This window comes from Galeopterus variegatus, unplaced genomic scaffold (assembly GCF_000696425.1).
Source record: "Galeopterus variegatus unplaced genomic scaffold, G_variegatus-3.0.2 Scaffold18219, whole genome shotgun sequence".
Classification (NCBI taxonomy): Eukaryota; Metazoa; Chordata; class Mammalia; order Dermoptera; family Cynocephalidae; genus Galeopterus; species Galeopterus variegatus.
Window position 1 is genome coordinate 1 of NW_007744330.1, and position 11541 is coordinate 11541.

At 47.2% G+C, this 11541-nt stretch overlaps 1 protein-coding gene across 2 annotated transcripts; it reads right to left on the bottom strand.

Moving 5' to 3' along the window:
* Window positions 1-7: 7 nt before the first annotated feature.
* On the bottom strand, window positions 8-11061 carry LOC103582861 (calcium/calmodulin-dependent protein kinase type 1D-like). Of its 2 annotated transcripts, none has more exons than XM_008564336.1 (4): window positions 10988-11061; window positions 3662-3749; window positions 2084-2201; window positions 8-474 (listed from the first exon to the last, which is right to left on the bottom strand). In XM_008564336.1, the coding sequence occupies exons 1-4, from the start codon at window positions 11041-11043 to the stop codon at window positions 356-358; spliced, it is 381 nt and encodes a 126-aa protein (XP_008562558.1). In that variant the 5' UTR covers window positions 11044-11061; the 3' UTR covers window positions 8-355. The 2 variants fall into 2 exon arrangements, with proteins under 2 accessions (XP_008562558.1, XP_008562559.1); XM_008564337.1 differs by having other exon boundaries at window positions 2080-2201.
* Window positions 11062-11541: the final 480 nt, after the last annotated feature.

Sequence of the window (11541 nt, forward strand, 5' to 3'; positions counted from 1 at the left end):
TTTTTTTTTGTCATTAATGAAAAAATACACCATAGACGGTTACCTGTACTGAGGAGAGTGGAAAGGACGGGGTTGGGGAGAAGGGTAAATAGGTCCGTTCATCAGAGCTTCGCAAGATTCCTATGTACAGCACCAGATCCTGTTAAATCCGCTCCCCTTGAGTCAGTACAGTTTATGAGAAATGAACACTTCAGAATTGCAGTATAAAATATGGCCATAAAAAAACTTCGGTCTTCCAGTCCTATGCAGGAAGGTGCACCATGCAAGGTGGGGTCTCACTGGCATGGCTCATGGCACTGGTAGCCCGGGGCACCCCTTCCCTGGCCCCTTCCCTGGGCCCCATCTCCAGAGCCAGTCACTTGCTTCCAGTGTGCACTGTCGTCACAGTGGTGGGCCTGGGTCTCCGCTCGGCTCCGACTCCTGAGACCCCCGATGAAGAGGACATGAAACTACAGGGCGTGGAAGGTGCCAGGCCTACAGGGGAACAGTGGACACGTAGTTCAGAGCTTCAGAGGCAGATGCTGGCTCCCCTTCCCACTGCAAGGGTGTCACGCAGGCTGGGTTTGTGGGGGCCAAGCTCTCACGCACTTGACTCTACATGCTTACCTACCCATAGGAAAACTTTACATTGTGTTCAAAATACTTTGTCCTTACACCCACTCTCCTCTCCTTTTTCCATTACAAATGTAACTACTTTGTATTTGAGAATGATATGGTTTAGTCACCATGATATGATCAGTTCCATTTACTGAGCACTTACTGTGTACTAGGCACTGGGCTAAGTGCTGAATACATACTGTCATTATAAGAATTGGTCATTTCTTATAAGGATTGTTCATTGTGCAGTATGTATTTTAAGAATGAAGACAGAATCTGATACCCCTTCTGACACCCTGCTTGATGTGTTGTCTGTACTCTGGACTAAGAAGCATTTTGTGACACAGAGCACATTGAAATAAGGATGTTCACCTGTTCCTGTGTGAACTCAGCAGCCCCTTGGCCTAGAAAACTCCTCATGGGCTACACTAAACTTTCCCCAGGTGGATATGTTGGTGACGAGAGGCCTTAACATGGGAGGCACCAGTGGCCATTTAGCTCCAGCGTGACCCCAGTGAACTTTGCACACTTGGACATAGGGAGACCCATGAAATAAATCCTTAAGATGGGCTTTGCTGTCAAAGCTATTGTATGACTCATCAAAGAAATGATCAGCTGTGGGGGTCCCTTTGAGCAGAAGGTGGAAAGGCTCTACGTTGGAATGTGAATGAGGGTCTACAGTGGCATGCAGCTGGGACAGGGGAAGCTTGTGGAGAGTTTTTGGGAAAATTTAAGGGCTGGACATTCCCGAATGAGATGGGATGATTCCAGAGGAAGGAAACCCTTTTCTGAGGGGAAGGATTGTGAGGCCTAGGGCAAAACCAAGCTGATAGCCTGCTCAGTGGTTAGGGAGACGAGAGCCAATCAAGGCAACTGCTCTGACATGGAGAGGAGCTGCCAGAATGGCCTAACATGAGATTAAGATAAATACAGACGGGGGAGCGGGACAGAGAAGTAAGAAGAGTGTAAGTGGGCCCTCAGTGATAAAATATTCCCTCTAGATATGAAGGATAATGAAATACGACTACTACGCACTGCATATAAATGAGCTCAGATCGTCATCACCCTCGTCAAAAAAACGTATATGAGAAGTCAGTGAGATCAGTCTGTCATGAGTCTCGGCCACCCCTTCCTCACACCTTAGAGCAACTGCTCAATAAGGAGCAAAGCAGAGGGGAAGGAGATGGATCAGAATGTGCCTGGGCCTTAATCCAGACAGTCATGGCTGTGTGGAACTTGAGCCACAGAGTTCTCATCTGTAAATGGAAATAATAATACCTAGGGTTGGCTGAGTATTAAATAATGATTACATTTTAAAATTATTTAAAAAAAAATAATGTCCTAGGGTTGTAGTGAGCATTAAATGAGATTAAGTACTGAAGGTGCCCGGCAAACAGTAGGTACTCAGCAAATGACCATTCCCTTCTCTCCACCCCAACTTGTCTTAAATGCCAGCTAAAGAATTCTGTTTTTGCTACATACGCACAATCTTTTTGGCTTGCCAAACTGAGGCTGCTTGAAACACTTGCATTTGAACTGTCCAGGCTGCTGCCAAGATGTAGTCTTCTCATATGTCTCACGACAGCTGTGGCATTGAATGCTTGCTGAAATTTAAGAAAGGAAAAAAGCAGACAAAATATTCCAGCTAATTAGAGAAGACTCCAACTGTGTCCTGTTATTTATCCTGGTACCCTAAGCATTTCAAACTTCTTAAAACTTTCTCATGATACTCTAGAAAGAAAAGCTGTATTGCCCCTTCTTCTAAAAGTATACTTATTTACTTAAACCCCCTCTGCATCAAAATATATTTTAGAGACTAAAATAGTTTTCTTCTGACATCATAAATATATAAAATAAATGCAAAACGATTCTCTCCATAATTTAAGAGAAGTGACTTTTAGAATAAAAGGCATATTATGATATTATAACACCTTAAAATGTGTTTTAAAATAGTTTTTATTTGCCTGTTACCAGTACTTTTGTCCTCAATAACAGCATTTCCTTTGAATAAAGTAGGTCAGTGGGATTAATTCTGTTTCTGTACAGTTTCTCACTGGTGTTCCATGGTGAAAGGCCAGCTCTTAATTACCCATGCTGATCAGAACACAGAGGTTAGGGGCCGGCCTGGTGGCGCACTGCGCTAGTGCGCCGCTTGGGAAGCGCGGCGGCGCTCCCGCCGAGGGGTCGGATCCCACAGACAGCCCGGTTCCCGCTCACTGGCTGAGCGAGGCACGGGGGCAACACTGAGGGTTGCGATCCCGTTGCCGGTCCTGGTCCAGTACGGGGGCGACACTGAGGGTTGCAATCCGTTGCCGGACACAGAAAAAGACAAAAAAAAAAAAAAGAACACAGAGGTTAGGGGCCGGCCTGGTGGCGCACTGCGCCAGAGCGCCGCTTGGGAAGCGCGGCGGCGCTCCCGCCGAGGGGTCGGATCCCACAGACAGCCCGGTTCCCGCTCACTGGCTGAGCGAGGCACGGGGGCAACACTGAGGGTTGCAATCCGTTGCCGGACACAGAAAAAGACAAAAAAAAAAAAAAGAACACAGAGGTTAGGCAATCAGAAGATGATCAAGAAACCTCTATGGTTTAAATCCATCAAATTTTTGCCAGAAAATATTAATAGGTTCAATTCAGATTTCCTGTTTTCTTCCACTTCCGTGTCACTTTAATAAAAGCCAACTGTTCAAAGTTCTAGCAAAGTGAAGAAAGACGAAGGGGATTATGTAGCTGGAGAAACAGCAACAGAGAAAGAACTCTTTGCTCTTACTCTGCACCATTGCTACTTTTGCATCACGGAGGGGAGGTGTTTAATCACACACTTGATCCCTCTTACACCATGATACACCCTCCAAATCTTAATCACTTTCCATTAAAATTAGTAAAATTGTTTGGGTGAGGTGCTGGGATTTTTGTCCAAACTCAGGTGACGGTAACCTTTAGAAATGAGAAATGTGCAGACTGCAGGTGAGTTTCATGAGTGTGGTTACATTCACAGGGAATTTAATAAAAATTCAGGACTTAAAAAAAATCCTTTTAAAAAAATTTAAAAAATATCAGGACTTACTCTCCATTTGCTTTTTGCGAAGTTCTTCCGGATCTGGGCGCTGACGGACTCGTGGATGTTTTTGTTGAGGGCTGTGTCACCAGCGATCCTGAAACAGGGGCAGAGATGCTGCTTCAGAAGGGTTTCTGGGGCTCTGACACCAGGCCCCAAACTGCTTGCCACCATCCTTCCACACTGATTAGGTCACCCTCTGGCTCTTCTCTGAGCCCACATGTCACCACCATGCCCCCAAGTCGTATCCCACCTTCTGTGCTCTGCACCCTCCCCAGGATGCACCAACACCCTCCTGGTCGACCTCACTACCTGGCTCTCAGTTTTTCCCTTTTTTGACCTCAATTCCTGCAACACTGGAATCCACAATGACAACACAACGGGAATTCGGTTTCCCATCCTTCTCCCGCCACACCATCTTCTGACCTGCAAGGCTTCCCCTCTGCAATCTCACGCTTGCTCCCCAGCTGGTTTCACCACCAGACCCCTGCCCAGCCTTGCTTCGGCTTCCTCGTACCTGCAACCCTCCTCTCTGCCTCCACAGGACCTCTGCTCTGGGGGCCAACTCACACCCTTTGCCCTCTCTGTGCTTGGGGGCATGATTCCCAGCTTAGCTAAACCCCGCTGTGGCTTCCTCGTACCTGCAACCCTCCTCTCTGCCTCCACAGGACCTCTGCTCTGGGGGCCAGCTCACACCCTTTGCCCTCTCTGTGCTTGGGGGCATGATTCCCAGCTTAGCTAAACCCCGCTGATTCCTCCCTGCTAGTAGGAGAAGCTCCAGAACAAGCAAGAATGAAATAAAAGATTGCTCTGGGGGCCAACTCACACCCTTTGCCCTCTCTGTGCTTGGGGGCATGATTCCCAGCTTAGCTAAACCCCGCTGGGTGCATCCTCTACCCCTGCATTTCCTAGGCAATTCTCAGAACTGCAAGGACCACATCTACTCTGCATTCAACTGGGTCTTTGGTTGTCCTGGGCAATCTTTTATTTCATTCTTGCTTGTTCTGGAGCTTCTCCTACTAGCAGGGAGGAATGTAGGTTTGCTGAGCACCTCCTCTCCATCAAGTCCCCCTCCTCTACTCTTTCCTCTCTCTGCTGTCTCTGCTTTTGGTCTTGTGTCTTCCCCTTCTCTCGGCTCACAATCTCCAGTCTTATGAATTACCTGGAGGCCACTCATAGCCTGCTCTCGACCGCCACATCGTCCCCCTCCACCTTCAACCCTTTGACCGTCCCTGGTTCAGAGGAGGCTGTGTTCTGCTCTCAGTCTTTCCTGGGCTTTGAACGTTCCACCTTGCCTTTCCTCTAGCACCAAACTAGTAAATTCTAGGGTGGCATCTGATGCCTAAGAGTTTATCAAATCTTGGAAATGTTCAGGGGCAGATGCCAGAGTCATGGACCATCCTTCCTGGATGGAAGGTAACCAGTAAGTGAAGAAATGTTTCAGCTCCCACACCCAGACTGCCTTGGACACAGAACAGCCCAGAAGCCACAGACTGCCACTTTCAACTGCTTTGGAAAAAGAAAGGAACAAGCTCAGGGCTTATCCACACAAGAAGTCAACCACCAGCCTTTCTTTCACATTAGAATTGCAAACACAAGTGATGGACTAGACATTCAGTCTGTGCCAGGCTGGCCTGAGTTTAGACTCCGGTCTGATATTCCTAGCTAAAAGCAACTTCCCCCCTAAATATACGCCTCTCTTTTCCCAGCAGGAAAACACATAGCCAAGAGGTCACTCAGAAAGTAACTGGAGTGTGCTGTGAATGTTCTATTTTTTCAGTTTGGGGGGTGTTTTACAGGTGTTCACTTTATGATAAATCATTGGCCTGTACATTTTTGTTCTGTGCACTTTTCTATGCTAAACTTCACAACAAAAAATAAAGGTTTTAAAGCAGTGAGGAAAAAAAAAGTAACTGAAGTGAACCATGTTTCCATTTCCAACAACTGTCTACTGCCCCCTTTCCCCAGACGCACATCAGTCAAACAGAAATAGGATATTAGAGTGGCAAATACATCTGAAATCAAGAAACGGAGAGGTTAGGGGAGCTGTAGACATCTTTACTTAACTTTTTCTCCTACAGAACCCATGGGAATATTTCCTTCTGGACTGTTTTTAAAAGCTACATCCTCAGAGAAGGATGCTAGTTCCAACTTGTCTGTGGCCAGCATTTTCTTGGAAATGACAGAGCCAAAGTGGTAGGAAGTATGGAATTCCTGGGACTGAGCACTGCTGCAGGACAGAGCCGGGCTCCAAACCAAACAGGCCGGGAGGCCTAGGACACAGCTTCCACCTGCCTGGCAGCAGGGGCAGCATCACACGCTCCAAGCCTGGGCCTGGGGCCTCCGCTCTTCTTCCCACGCCGTTTTTGTGGGTTCACGTGGCTCACATGTAAGGAAAATGCAAACTTGCAGTGAACTTAGGAATGCTTTGTGCTCACGTCCCACAGTCCTAGGAAGTGCTGCCATTGGGTAGGAGTGAAGCTGGGCAGAAGGTGGCCCTGAGGCCCCTGTCAAGTAGTCTTCTGGGTGCTGGGGGGAGTGCAGCCACCTCGGCCACAACAGCACAACAGCCATCCTGAAGTGGGCCACCACAAAAACTGCTGCTCACAATAGGCTAGGAAGTTTACTCTGATGACACGTGCCACCCGGCTGCCCAGTGTCACTAACTCCATCATTATTCATCAGCAAAGCTGAAGGCACAGAGGCTTGGATGTGGAATATACTACAAAGCAAATGTACTTCACAGGGCCTGGTTTTCCAAAGCCTTGCAATTTCAAATATTGACCTTGCGGAGGACTGGAAATTTTCCTCAGGCTATAAAGTCTCTGGTGTAAGATAAAGATTTGTGGCACAGCAAGGTTGCTGGCTCAAGGACAGACTAGTTACTGACTGAAATGTAAAGATACTGGAAATTGCTAGAGGGAGAAGGAATGTTTGCTAAGACCAAGCCTTTGTTGATAGGAACACTTAATTGTCTAATGGGATGTCATCTGACTTGTTTCACTGAAAGTTACCAGCGTATATTGTTAAATTATAACCCCACCTATGTTCTCTTCCTGTAACTTCCTGGTCTGGAAAATAAACGCAGGAAGAAAACCCCGATTCGGGGTTAATTTCCCAAGGAAGAGATGCCTCTCACTTGAGGGTTCTGGGGGGAGATTAACCACTTTGGGGTCTCTCACTGCTCAGAAAAGATGGGCTTTGAGTAATCCTTTGTGGCTCCATCACGCAGGAGGAGTGGGGTGACAAATCCATGGGGGACAAAGTGACAGCTTGGAAGAGGGATCTTAGTGGTCATCTAGGTTGTCCTAGGAATTGACCAATGCTGCTGACACAGAAGAGCTTCTTTATAAATCTGTACACACCCACATACTCACACCCACACCCACACACACCCACACCCACACACCACACCCCCCCACACACACACACGGGTAAGCACGTCTCACTCACATCTCCCTTGCTGTCTGGTTGGCAGCCTCCCCTAACAATATGGATGGCATTTACATGATCACACTTGTAGTGGCCGACCTTACTATCTTTCTCTGCTCACAGACCACCAGCTCATCTCCTCTGCCTTTGGGGTCCTTGTGCTTCATCTGGGGTCTACTCCACTTCACCTCCATGGCTGATTCTGCGTTTTTCTATCCACTTGCTGAAGATAGGCCTGGTGCCGTCTGGCAGCATTCCAGACAGTGCTTTGCAGGACCCCTGGGCTGCTTCCCAATTCCTATGGCCAATTAGAGCTCAGGTGGCTGGAGCCCAGAAGAGGGGAGGGGGTCACAATGAACATTCAGGAGTGCGATGGTTAATTTTACGTGTCAACTTGGCTAGGCCACAGTACCAGATAGTGATAGTCTGGATGTTGCTGTGAAAGTATTTTTTAGATGAGATTAACATTTCAATCAGTAAGCACTGAGTAAAGCAGACTGGTGTCTGCAATATGGGTGGGCTTCATCCAGTCGGCTGAAGGCCTTAAGACAAAAGAGGAAGAGGGAATTCTGCCTCCAGACTGTCTTCAGACTCAAGCTGTGTCTCCAACCTGCTGGATTCATCAGCCTGCACAGTCATGTGAGCCAATGCCTTAATTCCTTGCAATATGTTAATTTCTCTCTCTCAGTCTCTCTCATCACTTTAGTTTGCTTATCAATTAAACTGGAGCTCGATGTCCAGAATAATCCAGCCTGCATAAATGAGCTCGGGCAAGGTGCTGTCCTGGATCGGGGCATGGGCTCTCATCAGGCCACTGCCATTCCCTGTTCTTTGGCTGTCGTCAGTAAGCAGCCTGCTGGTTCCTTACCATCCACCACTAAGACAGGGGCGAGCCCTCAAGTGAGAGGGGCTTGGAAACGTCTGGTAAGAAGGGCTGACTACCTTCACTAGAAGAGCTTTGGAAAGAGCCCTCTTCGGTCTGTAGTGGTCTAAGAGGCTAAGGGAAAGCATCCTTGATTTCTGAGGCCTCTCCTAGCCCGGGCGAGCCCTCAAGTGAGAGGGGCTTGGAAACGTCTGGTAAGAAGGGCTGACTACCTTCACTAGAAGAGCTTTGGAAAGAGCCCTCTTTGGTCTGTAGTGGTCTAAGAGGCTAAGGGAAAGCATCCTTGATTTCTGAGGCCTCTCCTAGCCCTGGGTAGTCTTGATTAAGTTGGAAAAGCAAGTGCGGACTAACCGATGACACTCCCTGGCTACCGTGGATGTGCCGAGGCCACAGCTCCCAGAGTGGTGGTGCTGGTGAAGCTCTGCCCCAGGGGGCTCTTCTTTCCACTTCCTGCTAGCTCCTGCTGCATTGTGTTCTCCTTCACCCAGGCAATTTTACATAAGAGAGACAAGTATGTCATAAATACAGGCCAGTGGGGAGTTTCAGTGATGCTTGGGTCAAATGCATTCGCTTTTATTATTTTCCCATGTTTGACTTCCTGGGAATTTTGAAATGCACGGTGAAAATGATAGAACACTGGGAAAAAAGCCACCTTGAAATTCAGAAGCATTTGCTGACACAGCTCACAGGCTAATATCTCTTGCAACGTGACTCAGACTGGCGACTCGAAAGTCTTTGCTCTAGTGTGACCTCTTTCCCAAGAGCCACACACTCATTCGCCACAGGGCCCCACCTCAGTGGCTCCCAGCACCTCCAGCTCAGCATGCCCCAAGCCGAGCTCATTCTCCTCCTCCCAGCCCCTTAGGCTGGAAACTTGGGAATAATCTCAGACCCCGCTTCCCCCCCAACCCAGTGCCCTGTGGTGCGTGCAGCTTCTCCCTCTGTGTGCCCTGGTCCTCTCCATCCCCCTCCACCCCTGGTCTGGGCCAGCCTCCTCTCTACCTTCCTGCCATGTTCCCATACCCAGCTCCTGCCACTCATCCTCCAGCCTGAAGCCAGACGGGGCTTTCTAAAATGCACGTGGGCCCCCTGCTCAAAGGGAAATGTATAAGTTCCTTAGTACACTCATATATATGGAAGATGTATTAGGCACCAGGTACTCTACTTTGTTATGGGTATGATCTCATTCCACCCCTTGCAAAGCCCTGGAGGATGCATATTGTTGTTACTTAGGATCTCAGTTCTGTTGAGGAGCTCACCCACACAGGGAATGAGTGGAGAGCCAAGCAGGCCAGGCCCAACCCTGTGATGGCTGCATTCATTTCTCATTTTGTCTCCTGTCTCTCTCCTCTGTCCATTCTTACTCTAGAACACCAAGTGCTTGTGGCACTGAGCATGGATGTGCAGTTTTAAGCCCCCCTGCCATGGCCCAGGCTGCCTACCCTGCTTGGAATCCCCTCCCTCCTGGTTGGTGGAAGTCTTCTCGTGGTGCAAGGCTTGGCATGGCCATCACATTCCCCTGAGCCCACTCTGCCCCTCTCCCAGCCCCTTCAGTAAAACCCACCTCTCTCTTTGATTTTTCAAAAGCATTTGCTGAAAGAGAGACCAGGTTTTAACTGGCCACCTTCCCACCTTCTACAGAGCCAGGCTGGACTAGTGAACAAGCACTAGGAGGCAGGTCACTTCCCTTCTGTTTGAGGTCATTTTCCTCCTCTATACGGTACAGTAATCTCAGAAGTCTTACAGCTTTAAAGGTCTATTGTTCATAAAGTAAGAAAACCTTTACTGCTTTTACCATCACATGCTTTGACCTATTGTCCAAAGTGACATTAAAAAATATCAAGATGATATACAATCAGAACTGTCTAGTTCAGAAAACTCTTTCCTTTCCCCCCAAACTCTTTCCTTCTTTCTCTTTTTCTTCTTTCAGCATGGTAGTGGGGAACACTCATTTTGGAACCAGACAGTTCTGCCTGAAATCCTGGCTTGGCCATTAGCTGGCCGGGTAGTCCTGGCCAAGTTACTTTATCTTTCTATTTCTTTATCTCTGAAATGAAGACAAAACCAACCTTGCAGGGTTATTATAAATTAAAAAGGAGATAATACTTTAAAGCAATTAGCACAATGCCTGGAACATAATAGAGACTCAATAAATGACAGCTGTTATAAATTAAAATACCGTGAAACTAGGTTAGCACCCACCTTTAGGCAGATCCCCTTTAGGAGGTTAACCAAGATGTGAAACCCTGGAGGAAATGCCACAGAAGATAGTGGACTGAAGAGGGGAACAGTTTTCTAGAGGCTTCTTAGGGGGGGACTTCTCTTGAACTCAAGGTTCTGTCCATTTATTTTCATTATCTTGGATATTTTACTACTCTTGGCATTTGTTTCAAAATAGATGCTAATAGTGCTTTAATAATAATAGCTACAATTAAATGAGCATTTACTATGTACCAGACATTGTGTAAACCCTGTACACGCATTAGCTCCATCATTTCTTAGGTCAACCCTGTAAATCAGGTATTGTTATTCTCGTTTTGCCAATGAGAAATTTGAGACTCAGAAAAGTGGCATAAACCCAAAGTCACAGCTAGTTGACAATGAAGCTGGGTTCTAACTTAATAAGTGCCGCAGAAACAAGGTGGCCTGAAGCATACAGCTGAAAATGTCACACAGAATGCCACAAACTGTCAATTAGTCTCTCTAGAGTGGGAGAAACAGTAATTTGAAAAGCACCTTAAAAAGAAAAAAGTATATAACTTCAAATCATTTAACTGCTAAGTAATAAATGCATAGAATAAAACTCCAATCTTAACACCTCATTTGGCAATTTCGATAAAAATGATCCTTAAAAACTTTCTGTAAAGAGAAAAAGCAACAGCTCTCTTTTGTACACTTAACTCCTTACAAGTGCATCCAGAAGACTGTGTCCTGAGGGGACAAAAGAGTTTGACAACAGCCAAAGAGTTTAGCCTGTGAGGCCTGGGATGAAAGGGTTCACGGTGGGTGACTTTTCTTACCATGGGTGCCGAGCTGCCTGCTCACAGGTGTATCTTTTATTTGGGTCTTTCTCCATCAGATTCCGAATGAAGTCCTTGGCTGTTCAAAAAGAAGGCACAAGGGAAAGAATCACTCTATGGCTTGAGATGTGACAATATGATACCACCAGATCTTTGGGAGTACTGTGTATAGCAGGAAACACGAGACCAGCCCTGCACGAACCCTCCCACACCTTGTCCACAATAGGCACTAGCACAGGGGGAAAAGGAGAGCCATGGCTTGGGACTCCAAAGGAGGAAGCCACAGAGCTGGGCATGGCACCATCACTTCCCAGTGCCAAGTCCCTTCTCTCTGGCTGCTAGTGATATTTTGGTTCAGATAAGAGAGAAAATGTTTTCATAATCTTGTGCCTCTCTTCAGTTCACCAGAGCCTGAGAGAGCTGTTTTTGTGATGCCCTTTCCTTGTGTGAGACATCACTGATTCAACTAAACCCATTAAGCACCTGCTAAGCTTTGATCGTAGACTTCCAGCCTCCAGAACTGGGAGAGATGTGTAAGCCACCAAGTCTATGGT

Coding starts and splice junctions, on each gene's coding strand:
- LOC103582861 (XM_008564336.1), bottom strand. CDS start 11,043: ATGGAGAAAGACCCAAATAAAAGATACACCTGTGAGCAGGCAGCTCGG. Junction 2,202..3,661: donor TCGCAAAAAGCAAATGGAGA/GTAAGTCCTGAT, acceptor CTTAAATTTCAG/CAAGCATTCAATGCCACAGC. Junction 475..2,083: donor TTTGGCAAGCCAAAAAGATT/GTGCGTATGTAG, acceptor GTTCCCCTGTAG/GCCTGGCACCTTCCACGCCC.